Genomic DNA, 19457 nt, shown 5'->3' with positions numbered 1-19457 from the left:
CCCCATGTGCCCCTGCACCTTCCCAAAATCCACTCTGAAGGGTTAGGAGAACCCCAGAACAGTTCACAGGAGCAGAGGGGTGATGCCATTCATCAAAGTATTTTCAGGGCATGTTGTTTTGCTGCCAGGTCACCTCAGGTACTGTGACATTCTACTAAAAAGTTCACCGAAGTTGACTTCAACCCAGAAAATTATTACGTGAATCCAGTTTGCTTTTAAAAATATGAGGCAGTTTATGCGAAGGTCTTCCTGTGAAAAGTCATTTGGTTATTGTGTGCATGCAGCTTCACCATATGGACCAATCCAAACCACTGCTTTTTGTTTGAATGCTTTATCTATTTTGCAATCTTTTGTTTTGCAATCTTCTGTCAACATCATAGTTGTCAATCTGTTACTTTAGACCGGAGGCACATCGTTTATCTTGATTGAAGACTCCAGTGAACCCCTTGTAAGTGTTTTACATATAATTTTAGTTCTCTTACAAAGGAGGCAACTGGTTTAACAGAAATGAAAACTGGGTAGTATGATTCTTTTAGTGTTTCTAACGCATTTCTGTTGTCATTTTATGCTGCATCTTGCTTTGAATTTCTATACAGAGAATGCAACAGATAACTTCTATAAATAAGAAAAAACAAATCTGAATGCTGTAACTAATTTCCATACAGAGATGTGCACAGTTCACAGGATGTGTTTATTATGTTCATTAGCATGGCAGGTGGCAAGCTATATTTCACTGGCAGCCTTGTGCCCAGCATTGCTCGGGAATTGTAAGAATCTGTCAACCTGGGGAACGCTACCCCTCCCCAGATCCATTCTCAAATACGTTCACAGGCAGAACTAATGTTTAATTAGGGTTTTAAACCACTAATTAAACATGTATCCGGGAGACGGATGGGGGAAGTTGTCCTTGTGCCTTTCCTCCTACGAAGACCAGGAGTGCCTTTCCCCTAGGATTGCACACTCAGGGGGCAGTCTGGGGACAGAAGAGCCAGGTTGAAAGGAAGGTTTTCCCACAATTCTTACCTGTCTGTCCCCTGACAGTCACAGATCAGATCACTCTGAGCCGCCCAACTCATAGTGATCCATGTCTGTCTGAACCCGAGTTGATGCTCAGGTCCCTCCAAATAGGCCCAATTTGCCTCGGGACAAAACTGAATCCACTGCACAGCCTTCATAGCTATCTGCTCTGAGCTGTTATTGATAGGGATGCCTATAAATCCTTAATATAAGAGAGCTGCTTGATAGCGATACCTATAAATCCTTGCTGTACGGGAGTTAATGAAGTTTGAAATCCTTACGCTCTTCTTTTTCAGAGAACAGAGAATAGAGTGAATCTTAAAAACCTGCTAACAGGGATGGTGAAGCTGTGGCCCTCCAGATGTTGTTGGACTACAATTCCATCTCCCTGAGCACTGACCATGCCCATTGGAGCTGATGGGAGTTGGCATCCAACATCCTTTGGAGACAACCCATCCCTGTCCTAGCAGTTCCTAGCAGTGGTTGGTTAAAATAATATTACCTTGCCTGCCTGAACATCTTTTTCTTTTGTATTCAACATTTTTTTTTGTATTTGATGCTTGCAGCTATAATTTAAAATAAAACGAACAACATATTAAAAACAAAGAAACAGACATACAATTCATGTATTTCAGAGCAGAAATCCTGAGCAGAAGGATGACAGCATTACAGCATTGTACGCCTTAATTTGTAACAAGCATTTTCTTGTTACTCTGATTCATACGCTTGAAAAACAGAAAACCTTCTCTGTAAAAGACAGGTATGCTACAGAACTTAGATTCTTCAAGTTGTAGAAACATGAAAGAACAACCTGCACATATAGAAATGTTGTGTTTCTGTTGACTTTGATCCCTCACACTGCTCCAAAAAATCTCATTAGTCAAATTTCTGGAAAGAAAAAGTAAATGGTAAGCAATGAAGTTTTGGCTCAGAGTACTTATTGAAATTAATGGAGCTGCCTTAGTCATGTTCATTAGTTCAATGAATCTACTCTGAATAAAACTTGGTTGAATACAACCTGTATCTGATTCTTACAGAGGTACTTTCACTGTTATGTCTGTGTAATTACCTTGAAATAGAAAGAAACATATTGGAATCTTGCTAAGAGTTCAGTAACTTAGAATATTGAAACAGAATATGCAGACCAAATTGCACTAAGATAAGGCACTCTTCTGAAGAATGCAATCAACATATTCATTGGTGTTAGTTATTCTGTTTTGTGAATACTAATAGACATTCTGGGCTTTATTGGATTAAACGACTTGGAAGATTGACTGGATGGAATAGCTAGAAACCAAAACTGGCGACAGCTAGGACAATGCTAATACAAAGGGGCACCCAATAAGATAATTAACTCACTTCTCTCCAACCCTTGCAATTGTGGGGTTGGGGTGTTTTGAGGGTTGAAGTGGCAGGCCAAGTTAAGGATTCATCTCCACTGAAGTGAAATTCCAGGTATTGAAGATAACTGGAGGTTACTTTTTTTAGCTGCATAATTTACACAAGTTACTTATTCATCTCATAGGAGCTTCCAGCAATCATTTTCCTTCACTTGAAATAATACAAAAAGTTGGCAGCACAGTGTTTAATGGTCTAGACCAGCCTTTCCCAACCTTGGGTCTGCAGATATTGTTGAAATACAGCTCCCATCATCCCTAGCTAGCAGGACCAGTGGTCAGGGATGATGGGAGTTGTAGTCCAATAAAATATCTGCAGACCCAAGATTGGGGAAGGCTGGTCTAGAAAATAACTACAGTGTTCCTGCCATATGTCCTTTTCTTTGGTTACCTGTAGAGTGATGGACAGAGTTTACAACTGTGGCATTTTGGTTCTTAGGTCTATGGACAGTACAAGTCTTGGTTTAATTTGAGACCTATTCCTGGAGCTTTGTCATGTGGACCATTTATACTCACTGCCTTATGTTAACAAGCGATCGTGCATTTTGTATCCTCCATTTTATTGTTCTCCAGGTTTTCTTAGTAGTTCTATTTTATTTTATTTTGGAAGTGCTGGTATTTCCTTCAACTTTATGTGACAGCTGCCAGGATGAGTGTGGCAGCATATAAATCGAGTTAGTATTGCTATTACTTAGGTAATGATGTAGGCAGAATTACATATTAGCTTATATTCAAGTTCTTCCTCTTTTTGTCATTAAATTTATTATTCTCTTTATAAACAGATGCTTGTTTGCATCATTCTTGACGATCGCACTACAAACAAACCTAGTCTACTTAACCCATATTCTAGAGGTCTTGACAAGGGATTTGATGGAACAGTCTAGCAATATACAACCGAAGCTGCTGCTAAGGCGTACAGAGTCAGTGGTAGAAAAACTGCTGACAAACTGGATGTCTGTTTGCCTCTCCGGTTTTCTTCGGGCAAGTATTGTATCTTTTCATTATACTTGCTTGTTTTCATGCAGAAGGAACCACTTGTGATGTGCATGTACAGCAGCTTTCTTGCCTAGCAGTTTGTTCAGTACTTAGTAACATGCATGCGCTCGAAGAGTCCCCTTCAGTTCAGTGGAATACATTTGCATGAACAGGTTTTATTTTGAATCATTAAATGAATGGGAACCCCACATTTGAGCACTCATAAATATTCGGGGTAAAAGATGAGGAGTAGGAAAATGAGCTGTTTAGAGAAGGAAGAAGCCTTTCCAGGTTCATCTGTGGCATTTACCATTTCAAACATTGCTTCATATTTTTTTAGAGAAGCCACATGTACATAGGCAAAAATGTGAAACATACAGGTAGAACATATTTTGTGACAATTGCACATGTATCTCTTCCACTAAATGTATGCATAATTGCATCCTGCAGCTGGCTGCCGCTTCCCATTACACATACATTATATGTAGATGTGAAGAAATAAATGAGCATGCAATCTATATGTGGGGTTTCTGGTTGTTTCCCCCCTGTTTAACAAATAAGTTGTAATGCATAGAGAAATGCAAAGAAAAGAAGGTATAACTATAAGTTAAATAACATTGTGTTTCATTATGCTTCTTAGGAGACATTTGGCGATCCATTCTATATGCTTGTGACAACCCTAAATCAAAGGATAAACAGAGGCCCTGTGGATGTAATAACCTGCAAGGCCTTGAACACACTAAATGAAGACTGGTTACTGTGGCAAGTAACTGAATTCAATACAGTGGTATGTCTTGTTAATTGTGTGTCCAGAAAATTAAACCAACAAGTCTTGTATGGTAGAAACTATATGACTAAGCAGGGGTGGAATTCTAGATCAAGAAGTGGTCTCACATAGATAGTCTACGGTCGAATTGTGGTTCTTCATAGACTGACATTCATAACAGATTCTAGTGTTATGAGAGGGAGAGAAAAATGCCAGAATGCTTTCTACACCATCTATAATTCCTGAGATAGGTCACTTAGTTTTTAGAGATGGATGAGGCTGAGAGATGCTGGCTACAGTTAACAAGCTTCAAGCTAATACAGTGGTGCCCCGCAAGACGAACGCCTCGCAAGACGGAAAACCCGCTAGACGAAAGGGTTTTCCGTTTTGGAGGCGCTTCGCAAAACGAATTTCCCTATGGGCTTGCTTCGCAAGACGACAGCCCATAGGGAAATCTCCGGGACAGCGGGGAAGCGCAGCGCGTCTTCCCCACTGTCCTCGGACCTCCTCCCCCGCCCGGCATCGGAACGAAGCTTGGATGCCGGGGGGGGGGGAAGGAACGCCTCCTCCCCCCGCCCGGCATCGGAACGAAGCTCGGATGCCGGGCGGGGGGGGGAGGAACACCTCCTCCCCCCGCCCGGCATCGGAACGAAGCTCGGATGCCGGGCGGGGGGGGGGAACGCCTCCTCCCCCCCCCGCCCGGCATCGGAACGAAGCTCGGATGCCGGGCGGGGGGGGGGAACGCCTCCTCCCCCCCCCGCCCGGCATCGGAACGAAGCTCCGATGCCGGGCGGGGGGGGCGCCTCCTCCCCCCGCCCGGCATCGGAACGAAGCTCCGATGCCGGGCGGGGGGGGGGAACGCCTCCTCCCCCCCCGCCCGGCATCAGAACGAAGCTCCGATGCCGGGCGGGGGGGGGGGGGAAACGCCTCCTCCCGCCACCCGGCATCGGAACGAAGCTCCGATGCCGGGCGGGGGGGGGGAAACGCCTCCTCCCGCCGCCCGGCATCGGAACGAAGCTCCGATGCCGGGCGGGGGGGGGGGAAACGCCTCCTCCCGCCGCCCGGCATCGGAACGAAGCTCCGATGCCGGGCGGGGGGGGGAAACGCCTCCTCCCGCCGCCTGGCATCGGAACGAAGCTCCGATGCCGGGCGGGGGGGGATGCCTCCTCCCCCCCGCATCGGAACAAAGCTCCGATGCCGGGGGGGGGGCGGCATCGGAACGAAGCTCCGGTGCCGGGCGGGGGGGGGACACCTTCTCCCGCCGCCCGGCATCGGTTGGCTTTCCTGAAGACTTGGGGTGGGAGGAGGGTTTTCCTTCCCACCGCCAACATTCAGAATGCTGTTCTGAATGTTGGCGGTGGGGAGGAAAAACCCTCCTCCCACGCAAGCCCCGGGAACAGAGGGAAAGCGCTGCGCGCCTTCCCCTCTGTTCCCGTACCTGTCCTGAAGGCTTGCGGTGGGGAGAAAAGCCCTTCTCCGCACCGCCAGCCTGGCAAGCGGTTTCCCTAGGAACGCATTAATTGATTTTCAATGCATTCCTATGGGAAACCGTGCTTCGCAAGACGAAAAACTCGCAAGAAGAAAAAACTTGCGGAACCAATTAATTTCGTCTTGCGAGGCACCACTGTACACTCTCACCTCAACTTTCCCAGTATGGGTGCAAGATCAGAAACACTTCTGTTTCCAAATATCCATAGTTTATCTTATTATCTGAACCATGACAAACTGTAGCTTAATCTATAGTTTGTCCAAACAACCAAAGATAAAATTGTGGTTTCTGATCCTAGCTTATTAGGCCATACCTAAAAATACCAGTTCAAATAAATAAAATACTGTTTAATTTATTTATCTGGAAGCAGATACTTACAATTTCATGCCTGAATCAGAAGAGATAAGAGGCAGTTATTTCATACATGAAAACTATGCTTTAGCATTATGACTAGATCAGGTTACTGACTTGCCTGAGTCCACTCAGCTTGTTTTTGGGTATGAGATTAAACTCTGCTGTCTGTGGCCCAAACTTAGCACATTAGTTCAGTTGGGATTGAGGAACTGTGAAGTGTGAAAACATGTTTTTGAAAGATCTATATTAATTTCCTCTGACATAATACAAAATTTGCTAACACAGATGATAATGATTTGCATACAAGTGGTTTACATATGACTGCTTGAACACTAAGATAATCTTTGGAGGCCCTGCTCCAAGCGAAGTGAGTCAGGTGGCTCTTCAAGGAGAGTGCTTTTTCAGTGGTGGCACTTTGGCTATGAAATAGGCTCTTCAGAAAGACTTTCTTAGCACCAGCTATAAGGTTTTTTCAGTGGCAGGTGGTTATCTTTTTATTCACCAAGGGTTTTTATGTGCTTTAAATCTGGGTTGTAAATTATATTGTGTTTAAACATTTGTTCTCTTTCAGGAATTAAATGTTGTCTTTGAAAATATCCCACAAAGTGAGTGTGAAGGCACTTTTCAGACAATTCAAGTTAATGTCCTGGATTGTGACACCATTGGGCAAGCCAAAGAGAAGATCTTGCAAGCCTTTCTGAACAAGAATGGCTCTCTTTATGATCTTCAGCTCAACGAAATGGCCTTGGGTAAGGCATTGCCACTGCCCTATTTTTGTTATAAATTTATAATCTCACATTTATTTTCCTTTGTTTACTCTGAGAACAGAATAATGGGTTTTTGAAAAACCACAAATGAAGATTTCTCTGCTGTTAACAGATGAGACCCACAAATTACTATGAATTCATTAAAACCAATCTGTTTTAACTAAATAAATTCTGTCATTTGTGGATTACAGTTAGCTTATATAATATATAGCAACCTATTGAGGACTGGGCAAATTAAATGCTTGGCAAGCACAGTATCACAGTCTCTGTTGCTGCAGTATTAGCTGAAGCAGAATGATCCATTGGGAAGAACCAGTACAGCACTGGTAGTAGTGATCCACCTCAATAGCTGCTCACAAAACCCTATTGTGATACAGAAGCTGATGTGGCCATGAAGGAATGGAATATGGTTTCAAATGGTTCACAAACCCAGCATCATCAATGCAAGTACTTTTAGCATCTTGACCTCTTATGAGAATTTTAACAGACTGGCAAAATATGATAGGGTTGCCTCGCAAGCCACTGGTGGCATCTCAGAATCAAAGCACAGAATATGTTTGAATTGCAACTGTTTTAATTGTTTGGCAGCTCTTCAGTCAGGTGCACAAACAACCGAACTTTTGGACATAGATAGTTCCTCTGAGATTCTGGAAAATGGAATTACCAAGCTGAACACCATACGACATTATGCGGTAAGAACAAAAATCCTTAATAATTTGAAGATCTCTCTTTTGTAAAGACAATCTGGGATAGCCCAGACGGTAGAGCATGAGACTCTTGATCTCAAGTTCATGGGTTCAAGCCCCATGTTGGACAAAATATCTCCACATTGCAGGGAATTGGATTAGATAACCCTTGTTGTCCCTTCCAACTCTAAAATTCTATGATCTTCCATGATCTTCTCAAATACTGAATCTAAAAGTTGTCATATGGTCTAGTTGAAAGACTGGACCAGGATTCTCTTGCCAATGCCATCACATACTTGATGTGGGTCTATAGGAAGTCACTTAAGCTGCAGTCCTGTACATTCTTTCCTGGGAGCAAATCCCATAGTACTTGTGAGACACAGGATTGCACTGTTAGCCTAGCTACATTTCCATGCACATTTGGTTGAAAAAGCATTAGTACTGAGTGTTTATAAACAGTAAATCCAAAATGAGAAAAAAAGGAAACCTTTGCATGCCAAACGTAGATGTCATCAAAATAATGACCAGTCAAAAGTTAAGCCTTTTAAACTTGTTCCTAAACCGTTTCCAGCATAATCAAAGGGACTTAATTGGTCACAATCAAGTTACTGAAATGGTTTCAATTGTATGTGCAACACAAGTCCAAGTCCCACCAAGTTCAGCATTCTTAGTTATAGCTGCTCTTAGTTGGATTGGGGTCACTAGAATTAACTGAGTCTGAGGCAGAACTTTGTGTTACCGTGTTCTTTCCTACTGTGGTTTGGGGAAGGAGATCGGTGCTGGAACATCTGCTTAGCATGCAGAAGGTACCAAGCTCAATCCCTGGCCTCTCCAGGTAGGGCTGGGAGATTTCCCTGCCTGAAACTCTGGAAAGCCACTACCAATCAGTGTAGACAGTACTGAGCTAGATGGACCGTTGGTCTGCCTCAGTATAAGGCAGCTTCCTATGAGTTGCATCTACTCATTGCCTTTCCATGTGTCTTGCCAAGTACACAAAAATGACAAAATCTCTCCTATGTTCCCTTTAATTTATTATTGTGTAATCTGAGATGTTTTCAAAGCCTTTCTGAAGTCCTGGAATAATATATTCCCTTTTACACTTTGTCAATGACGTTTAGCACTTCATCACAGAGGGAAGTGAAATTTGTTGCCATGCTCTTTCCCCATAAATTTGGTTGAATTCATCTCAAGTACTCACCCACAAAATACACAACGTATATTCTTGTACTTAAATTATTATTTACCCTTTTGTTAGCCCTGTGCCCCTTAAGAGATTAGATTTTATTTGGAGCTATCTTTACTTTGTTTTTGCTATCTTCATTTTGCCTCTGCTTGGCTGTGCTACGTGTTCTTTTATTTGTATTTGGGGAAAGCCCTATAGCTCAGTAGTAAAGATTATGCGGTCATGCATAAGGTTCCAGTTTTAATCACGACCATCTCCAGTTAAAAAGATTTCAGTCACAGCTGCCTGTGATTTGGAAGAGACACTGCCATTTGGCCTTGGTAATATTTGGCTGGATGGATAAATAATCTGATAGTAAAAGAGAAAAACAAACCCAGTTTTTCCTGTTCTTCGTCTTTCAGTTTTTGTAAATTTCCCGTTTCAGGTCATCAAACACTTCATCAGTTGAACAAAATCTATTTTTCTTGCACTTCCTAAATCTTGGTGTAACTGCAGGATTCTATTGGCAAAGGATAAGCTTTACACTGGGCCGGCTGCTGCAGTTTCACTTTTCCCCATTTTTGGAAGGCATCCTATTCTGTGCAAGTCATTTCAGTAACTGAGTAGCAATAGGGAAGCACTGTGTTTTCAAACACACAGCATTCAGCTGCTGAGCACTGCAGCTATCAGCTGGATTACTTTTGGACCCATTATATGGATAACAGCCTGGCTCACCAGAATGTTTATGGTTTTAACAGCCTTTGAGCACTGTTTTGGTTGGAACTCTTAATCCAGCCATTCCAAGGTTTTTTGTCCCACTTGATTAATGGGAAAACCTGGACTGCATGCTTTCAGCACATAGCTCATGCATAGTGGAATGTGACCAGTTTATGCCTTAGCAGAACATGTGAACAGTCATTATGATACATGTGCTTTCAGATAAGCATGTCACATTACATTAAAAAAAAGTACTGCACACATCCCAAAATATAAGGCTCTTTAGGAACGTCAGCCTTTATAGCATGGCTGGCTGGCTGCATCAGAATAGAAAAAACCCTATGGCTACTCTAACTTTGCACTTAGGAAGCCTCAGAGTGGGGAAATGAACACAGAACATAATGCATTCTTTGACCTGTGCTGTGTATGGGACTGTGCTAGCTGGGAATAAAGTAACCAGTCACATGCAGTGGATCATGTGAACTTTGAGGAACCGTGTAGTTTTTGAAAAAAATGCATATTACAAAAGCTGTTTTATTTCCTTTTCAGATTTCAGATGGAGCAACTATTAAAATTTTAAAGAAAAAAATGGATCTATCAGGTACTGAAACCAATACAAGCCTGATATATATCATTGTGATGGCAGGATGGGGGACCCTTCCATAGGTTGTTGGACTGCAATGCCCACCAGCTGCAGCCAGAGAGGCCAATGGTCAGGGATGGCAGAAGTTGTAGTTCAGCGACATACGAACAGCCACAGGTTTCCCGCCCCCACTGTAATGGGTTTTATAGAGCTATGAGTATATAGCAGACCATTTGAACCATAGTTCTGAAGCAGCTGTTTATGCGATGGGTCCAGTTTTATGATCTATAAAAAGAATAAGTTGAAGAAACTCACAAGGATGGGGAACCTGTGGCCCTCCAGATGTTATTGGGCCACAACTCTCCCCCCCCCCCACACACACACCTTGAACCATTGACCATGCTGGCTGAGACTGATTTCTACATCCACAGGCTCCCCATTTTGGAATAAGCTCCAATTAGTCTAAAAGAGCATTAAGCATACAACCGGATGCTTCAGAGAAGCTTATATGTAGGTCATAAAGATAATATTACCCTTTTTCGTATGTTTGCAGAGAATATGGAGATTCCATTTTTAAGGCCAAAGTAGACAAGGCACAAGAGAAATTTGTAATTTTGCACATTGTGAAATCAGCCTCATAGTTCGGATTGATGCAGGGTTGGTTTCACGAAGGCAACAGAATGCTACAGCAGATGTTTCATTCTGCTTTTTTTCCTGCTCCCAGAGGGCTGGGATGATATTTTGTGACAGAAGCAGGCAAAAGGGAGCAGTAAAGCCAATGATACAGTTAATTTATTTGGCCTGTCTTCTTACTGCACAGAGTGGTGGGAATTACGTTGTGTAGTTATTACATTTATATCCCGCCCTTCCTCCCAAAGGAGCACAGGGTGGCAATTACACAACCTCAGGGTCCTGCACAGGAATATAATTAAACATGGATTACCTGGATGTCCTTTCTTGGCAACTGCTTAATCCCTTTCACTGTGTGCATTTCATTCATTCTCTCTTTCCCCCTTTAAGCATGTTTCTCAGATGGGGAATACCCAAACGACTATTGCCATCTGGTAAGTCAGCAATATCGGACAACTAGATGTTTTTGTTATATATTATTGCCTCCCTTAACCCATGCATCTGCATGCACATTTGTGTATACCTTTCTTACAGATATTACCAGATTCCGAAGCAGCCAAAGATACACAGGGTACGAAACACAAAGGAAAACAAAAATTTAAAGTGAAGGAAATGTATCTTACTAAACTTCTTTCTACAAAGGTAAGTGCTGAACTTTATTTAAGGCTAGGCCAGAAAAGATAAGATTAAGAAGCTTCACAAAGAGGCAATTAACTGATGTGACTTAAAAACATGGAATGACATTGTAGAACCTATAGTGACCACCTATAGCTCTTTTTTTCTTCTTGGCACATGCAGCTCAACTGGGCTTCCCCATTCATTTACATGAAAAGAGAATTATTGCGTACAGATGCATTCAGAGCTGCCCTTCCATTGAGATGGATCTGAAGTATAAGAGAACACTGAGAAATGGCTTTTATACATTGTGATGGTGCCAGTCTTGAATGGGTGACTGAAGAGTGTTCAGCTCCATTCTTGTTGCACAAATTGTCCTTGATAGATGGAGCTCGTTGTTTTGTCTAAGCAATAAAACCATTGCCTTCTTATTTCTTTCAAAGGTTGCAATTCACTCAGTTGTTGAAGAGCTGTTTAGGAGCATTTGGACTTTACCAAACAATAAAGCCCCAGTTGCTGTCAAGTATTTTTTTGACTTCTTGGATGCTCAGGCTGAAAATAAGAAAATTACAGACCCTGATGTGGTCCATATATGGAAAACTAACAGGTATATATTTACGAATGTGCTTCATGTAAAACTTAAACATAATAATGCATGAACTGGCAGTATGTTCAGCAGTGAAGGGCACATTGGGACTATACTATCAACTGAGGACATGATTATTTATTATGCTGCTAACTTGCATGAAGCACTGATGTTAAATTACTTTTAGTGGGATTAATAAACTTTTCCTGAAACATTATTAATTTGAAGTTTGCCTTTTCTCTTGCCAGTCTTCCTCTTCGCTTCTGGGTGAATATACTGAAGAACCCTCAATTTGTTTTTGATATTAAAAAGACTCCACATCTTGATGGCTGTTTGTCAGTAATTGCACAAGCGTTTATGGATGCCTTTTCTCTATCAGAGCAACAACTGGGAAAGGTAGTATCTCGATTTCATGTTTTACACACCCTTTCCTTAGGCGATACCTTCCAAACCATTTTTTCCACAGTACTGTCCCTACTGAAGGCAATCATTTTACTCCAGACCATTCTTCTGTAATTCAACATTCACTCCACTTCACATGCATGCCCTGAACTTGCAAGAACTTCAGTGTGCAGGTTTTCACATTCAGAGTGCTTTGTGGGATTAGATCCGTGCACACTAAAGGGAGTTACATAGTTAATGAGCCCATATCTGGCATCTGGAGTTGTGTGTATTACAATCCTTGCTGCATCAGGTTCACTTAATAGACGAAGCTGTGGGAGATCAAGTAGTTTAAATTTAACACACACACACCCGATAATGGAACCAACTGTCTGATTTGCATACTGGAAACATAATTCCTATTTTAAAGTTTTTTTAGGTTAGTGCACAAAAAAAGTCAGCATGGAAATAATAAAGGAAATTTCAGAAGTGCTAGATTTATCTTTCAGGCTTCCACAACACTGCTCATAAAAAAGCAACTGCTGTGCTCTGTTATATTTTAATGCTTAACCCCGTTTAAAGTTTAAAATTTGATCCAAAGATGCAGTTCCCTTTGCATCTGAGCAAGTGGCTGTGGTAGAAACCTCAAAGCTACCCAGAGGCTTCCCTTTATTGACTTGTAATGAACTGGTGCAATAAAGTGGTTTCTTGAATGACGCATTTCTGTGACACCTTGAAAACCCAACAACACTGTTTTCCTGTAGCGTTTCTTTTTCTTTTGGTTGCCGTACCAAAAGTGGGTCAAAAGTTATGTAACCTACAAGGCTGAACAGAGACCACTACCAGCCATGAATTGTGGCTTACTAAGTGCTTGGATAAACCTCCTGTTCTTTGCTGCCCGCCTGGGACAATAAGAACAGGAGGCTTGTCACAGGCATGGCGTCTCACTGTATATGGCTAATGCAGTTTTAATTTGGAAGCCTTTTTTAGCACCCTCCTATTCAACACCTGCAATATTAAAAAAGAAAATGACAACAGAGAACAAAACATGAGGCATAGTCTTCATTACTCTACATGCACCTATCCATACACTGTGGGTAACCTTCTTTCAAGGGACCCAGCTGTCTGACTGAGCTGGTGATAAATGGGAAGTTGCCCTTCTTGGTGTTCACCCCACAGATGGTTGCCTTTCAGTGCCAGACCTTTTTATTCTCCCTGGCCTTTAATATCCTTCTTGCTTATCCAAGGGGCCATCACCAAATCATACTGTAATAAAAAGGTACACCACCAAAAATGTAACTAAAACAAACCATCACAATCCATTGCAGCATTCAGAAACCATTTTTGTTAGAAAAATGATAATAACTGTAACACTATAATTCTAACCCTCACTACCAAAAAGGGGCATTTAAAATCTGAACTGCTGTACAGTTATAATGCTGTAAACCTGCCATTTTCTTCTGTGCTTTAATTGTTTGACACTGTAAGGCAGCCTGACATTATTTATATTGAAAGATAGTGTATAGAAATTAACTGAATTTTCACAGGAATCCAAAAAAAAAATTGCAGCATAGCTGTGACCATTTATAACAATAGTTGTCTTTTGTTTTCTTTTTTAAAGGAAGCACCAACAAACAAACTTCTCTACGCGAAAGATATTCCACTTTACAAAGAAGAGGTTAAAGCTTTCTATAAAGCAGTTAGGGATTTACCTTCATTGTCCACTTCGGAGCTAGAAGAATTTTTAACTCAGGAATCTAAGGTATCTTTTCATTGTTTCTGCCCACCTATGCAGATGGTATGACGGCATGCTGTGCCTTGGCTGTAAAGGAAGAACTGGCCTCTTGAATGAGAAACATCCCAGTGGTGCCCTGCAGACACTAGTAATGTTTCTCCCTCACCCTGCATATTTATTAACCCAGTTCACACCTAGTGCTAAGCCAGACACATGAGTTCCTAGAGCAAAGATTGTGGCCACTGTGTTTCTCCCACAATGCTACTGAGGCATTAAGCCATAGTTTGGCACAGTGTTTATGTCCAAACCAGTAGATAATACCATGAGCCTAGATTGGGACATAACACCTGTGCAGTAGCAGGCCCAGTAGAGTATCACAGTGGCTGTGATCTTCACTCCAGAAAGCCATACATCTGCTTGCTTGCATGCAGCCATGGTTTGGCTCAATGTTGTCTGCAAGCCATGTCATTATTAACTATTTCATATGCTATTAGCATTGTTTCACCAGTTTTCCTTTTCCCCTCGCAGAAACATGAAAATGAATTTAATGAGTCTGCAGCCTTGACTAAAATTTACCACTACATAGCAAGATATTACGATGATGTAAGTTCCTCTTCTTTTCACTCCCTCTCTTTCTCTAGTTACCAAAATGTTTAGTAGTATGCCCTTATACTACACTGTGCCTGGGGCTGCAAAACTTCTGAGTGGTTGACTGAGGAAGTCTGTAAACATTCAGGCCACTTTATGAGCAATGTACAGTGCACATGTACTTTTTGATCAGGACCTAAATATACAGCTTAGTTCACGTACATGAGCAGGCCTCAGGTTTGACACAAAAGGAAACAAATCAATATACAAGAGGAGAAAGTGCTCACATTGCAGATGGAATAGAAAACTATGTATTGCACTTCCCCTGCAAAACTTGATCAAACCATGGTTTGCAATTCTCACTTGCAGGGAAAGTATAAACAATAATTTGGAAGTAGCAACAAACTATGTATTGCCACAAAAGAAGTGGGGTGAAGTAGAAAGCATACAGGACCACATATGAACCAAGCCACAGTTTGACATTACATCCTAATAAGCCATATATCGTAGGCCGATTTAGGGGAGTGCGGCTAGTTCAGTCACACTGGGCATAGAGCTTCAAGATCACTATGTAGAATGGAAGGCAGGAGGTGATTGAGCTTGCCAACTTTTGGCATTGCACAGGTTGTTGCTGAAATTTGAGACCCCAAGGACTACCACTGCATATAAGGCATGTCTTTTTACTATTTAAAGGTTACTTGAATGTTTTAATTGTAGAACAGTTCAGCTTGTATATTATATTTAAACCCATTTATTATAATGTGCTCTATTTACATATATATATAGGCATATTGCTGTTAATCAGTGGGTTTAAAAAAAAATCTACAGTGGTACCTCGGGTTACATACGCTTCAGGTTACAGACTCCGCTAACCCAGAAATAGTACCTCAAGTTAAGAACTTTGCTTCAGGATGAGAACAGAAATTGTGCAGCAGCAGCGGGAGGCCCCATTAGCTAAAGTGGTGCTTCAGGTTAAGAACAGTTTCAGGTTAAGAATGAACCTCCAGAACGAATTAAGTACTTAATCTGAGGTACCACGGTACTGTCAAATTATGTAAGGTAAAATAAAACTTACTTATGGCAATTTTAATAATGCACAAACTATCCCGCATGTCAGGGGTAGTGGCTTAATGAGTTGTGTCAGGCTAGTCAGAGCTGAAAAGTTAATTAAGGATAATCTTATGAGAACAGAGGAATGGGTACCTGGTAGGACCTGAAACAGGAACCTTTATCCAAGTTAAGCAATATGATAAAAAAAAAAAGGAGTGACCAAGTCTCACTAAAGTTTGTCATAAATACCTGTTTACTCATCCAAATTCTAAACACTTTTGATGCCACATATAACTGGGCCACTCCCCTCCCCATTTCATCGCTTCCAAAGTGTGACTGATTAATCATCTTAGTATAAACATGCCCCTTAAAATCACACCCCATTCTTACAGCTGCTGAAAATGTTTCAGTCTGTGGCTTTGGAATAAAGGATGTGGTCATTTTATAGATACAAATTTCTGCTTTGACTTTGTTATGCCACTGGGGGACGGGACAGCTTTCCTATATTGGCTGTATCTTTCCTCATGACTGTTGTACATGGATATGCTTACTTTCATATTGTGCTGCTACCATTACATAAATTTGGGCTTGCATTTGCTAAATGTTTGTGGTTTTTAATTTAGATAGCTCTTGTCAGTGGAAGTGTTTTATCTTGTGATTGACAATAAACTTACAAACAACAAGTTGCATAGGCTGGCATTAGAAGGAATGTGGTTTGCTCAAGCAGAGCTACTGTGACACTGAAAAAATGTGTTAAAATAAGGCTGCACACATTTCTTTTGTTTCCATAGATACTGAATAAATTGGAGAAAGAACGAGGGCTGGAAGAAGCACAGAAGCAGCTGCTGTATATAAAAGCCTTAGCTGACGAAAAGAAAAAATGCAAGTGGATTTCAGATGAATCAACTGCTCCCTTACTAAGCTAGTATGAACTTTAAAAACTGCTACTGCATTCAAAGCATCAAGTTCTCCTCAAGCATTAGTAGTCTGCAGCAACTGTAAGTCCAGATGGGAATGAGCATCCCTAGCTGCACCGAAGACGCATCTCAGAGAAGTCTGGATAAACATTACATTGTTGATGTAAATATGCAGCCGTGCGCATAGGACTGGAAGCTTGCTGCCATGTGCAGATTTCCCTTGCCAGATCAAAGCCACTGTGGGGAGCAAGATGCTGCACTCAATAGAGGTCTTGTCTGATGCACCAGGGAACATCTTACATTAAGTAATTTTGTCAGTATTTTAACCACTTTTGATGTGGGTTTTTTTGTTGTTGTTTTCCGGCTTTTTTAAAAAAGGCCCTGAGCCACAAATCTATAAAAACAACGTGCTTACATTTCATTTTCAGCACAGTGCTCCAAAGGCCCACTTTGCCAAAATAATTTCCTTACCTCACTGAACTGAGACAGCCTCCTTCTCTAAGTTCTACATGAGCACAAACATGCAGTATGTTCCAGGTGCTTGGGTGCGGCAGCCTAAAGAAGCATAACCACTGGATCTAGGAGGACCAGCCTGCTGAGGTCATTTGCAGCTTTCCAAGAAAATAGTTTGTAACCAACGTGGAATGATATGGGACAGTTTTCATACCTTCTTGTGGAGAAGCATGCAGAATGGATTGGCTGGCTCACATCCCACTGGAATTTTCAACTGCTATAGCTGTGTCCAGCATTATGTATGTTCTAAACATTTCTTCCCCCTGCATAGACAATAGATGTTTCAAAACAAACTCAGGGACCACGAAGTATTAAGGTATTTTTAAATGACTCTTCTTCTGAGGCAGAAAAGGGTGCTCTGATTTATTTTGTACCTGCAGTTGTTTATATTTTTTTAAATGGTAGATAAATGGAAGGATTATCAAAATAAATTCTACATAGCTTTGCAAGTACACGCATCACGTTTTCCAGCTGGGGTAGCTGCAGTAGTCTTTGGTCACCTTAAAGACTAACACACAAGCTTTCATGGCCCACCGTCCATTTTAGCAGAAGCATGAAGTGTTATGCCGAGTTGGCAGGTTAGAAATGCTAGAAGTGCAGACTGTGTCAATCAATGAAATTAATACAACTATCTTGGCATTGGGAAGCAAATTAGCAGGTCACTTCTGCAGGCAGTACAAATGAATGGGAAGACTCACAGTGTTCAACACTATAGGATAGTTGTCTTACCAGGAACAATGCAGGTATTTTTTCATGACGGAACTGCTTTGTAAAGTGCACCTCTGATATTAACCTCTACCTTAGCTTATGAAACTAATGTAGGTGTCAAGCTGTGTTGTTGATCGTAGAACCTTTGATTGGCTTGATAACCGGAGTATCTTGCATCAGTCAGAGGAACTAAATAGTGAAACGAAATATTTGTGACAATCTGCAGATGAAAGGATATTATAACACTTATTGTAAACTGCGTAAAACAATCAAAACTTATTTTCAGACGTATGCAGGTAAATATTTCGTCTGATCATGATACATCTAATAACTCCTCTTCTATGAAAATGACATTTGTATAAAAATGCATTGATGAAAAATACATTGGATATTTACATGAGATGTTTATTTCAAATACAAAGTATTTGTTGTTTACTTTGCTAACTTGTCTTTTTGTTTAACTTGAAGTGTATATATAATTAAAACTCAAAAGCAACTCAAAGTGAGAACCCATGTCAGACTTTTATAGCAAAACCCCTGCTTTACAAAAGGAAAATAACAGTGTACCTCTACTCAGCTAGAGTGGCATGAAATGACCTTTTCTCCATTCCTCTCTGGTCTCTCAGCCGGAGGTTTATATCACAATTTTTGAATACTGTAGTTGCTAATGCGGATCATTGCCATTAGCAAGAGAAGTCCCACTAGCCTAAGGCTTGTTTTGTCCTTCCTTCCCTTCAGTTGTGGCAGCTCTGGAAGAGTACTGGGAGTTTCAGGAGAAGGTTATACTACACATATTCTCTCTTCTTCCCCTACCAGATTGCCAAATTGCAAAGGAGGGAATCACTGACTGAAGCCAAATTCTTCCATGTAGCTGAACAGCCATTTCTGAGAGAGGCTGGGTGATATAGCACCTCTTTTGGCCACTTTGAAGATCTTGCCATGTAAGGCTTGAAACTTGAAACCCTGCGAAAGGATAGTACACATCAAAATGTGGCCCTCACCAAGTGACTAGTGGACCCATTTGGTTATGCTCTAGGTTTGGCAGCCGCCAGCATGATTGTTCTGTTGTACCAAAAGAATCAGAGTGAAATACAGACTCTGGAATCTGTATACAATGAACATGCAGGTCCCAAGCTATGTGGCACAATGACAAGTTGGTAATATTGCTGCCCCTTTGCTTTGCCTTTTTATTTCTGGAATCTGGCTGGTATTCTATACAAAGCCATGGTCTGACTTAAGATTTCAGTTGGGAAAGAACTCCCTATTTATATGCTATTTATATGCATAATCTGAGAAAGAAGGCCCAGCCTTATTCAGAGCCAAACAAGTATAGTGACACAGTTGTTCTAAAATAATATATCCTGGTGCATTAAGTATACCTTGCATGCTTTCTAGACCTTATAACTGCCTTCTAATATTTGCAGTTCAACATACATGGCACTTTGATATTAAAGTTACAGACAACATGTGAAGGGATCAGAGATTACCTGTGAATATTCCTTTTACTTCCTTTTACTCAGGAATTGAGGTGATCTCTTCATCCACCAGACATCAGTTTGTTGAGGAAATCTTCTACTTCTTCCCTATACCCAAATTACTCAAGACATAGCAAAAAATTTACCACAGCCCAAAACAATAACCATAGCTTTTGGATTCTCTGTGATTACCTGATAGTGTTAAGATTAACCAAACTGCTTGTGAAAACTAATTTAATGAATTGTCATGCAAGACTGCTTGACAAGAGTTGTCTAGATTACAGCAGGAAGGGGCAGAGCCACCATAGTTCATCTACAGTCAGTGTTGAGTCTGTCTCCAAAACAG

At 41.3% G+C, this 19457-nt stretch overlaps 1 protein-coding gene across 1 annotated transcript in view; it reads left to right on the top strand.

Annotated features, from left to right (window-relative positions):
* Positions 1-18071, top strand: part of PLXNC1 (plexin C1) — a 60515-nt gene extending 42444 nt beyond the window's left edge. Inside the window, exons 18-31 of the mRNA XM_081022562.1 lie at positions 401-448; positions 1653-1777; positions 3197-3395; positions 4030-4176; positions 6570-6747; positions 7354-7457; positions 9880-9931; positions 10934-10977; positions 11078-11185; positions 11602-11765; positions 11993-12140; positions 13747-13887; positions 14389-14463; positions 16290-18071. Coding sequence (XP_080878688.1) covers positions 401-448; positions 1653-1777; positions 3197-3395; positions 4030-4176; positions 6570-6747; positions 7354-7457; positions 9880-9931; positions 10934-10977; positions 11078-11185; positions 11602-11765; positions 11993-12140; positions 13747-13887; positions 14389-14463; positions 16290-16424 — 1668 coding nt within the window. The 3' untranslated portion in view covers positions 16425-18071. The remainder of the gene's footprint in view (positions 1-400; positions 449-1652; positions 1778-3196; positions 3396-4029; positions 4177-6569; positions 6748-7353; positions 7458-9879; positions 9932-10933; positions 10978-11077; positions 11186-11601; positions 11766-11992; positions 12141-13746; positions 13888-14388; positions 14464-16289) is intronic.
* The last annotated feature ends 1386 nt before the right edge of the window (positions 18072-19457 follow it).

The sequence above is a fragment of the Podarcis pityusensis genome, assembly GCF_964106645.2.
Source record: "Podarcis pityusensis genome assembly, chromosome: 10".
Lineage (NCBI taxonomy): Eukaryota > Metazoa > Chordata > Lepidosauria > Squamata > Lacertidae > Podarcis > Podarcis pityusensis.
This window is presented reverse-complemented; position numbering and strand designations above follow the sequence as displayed.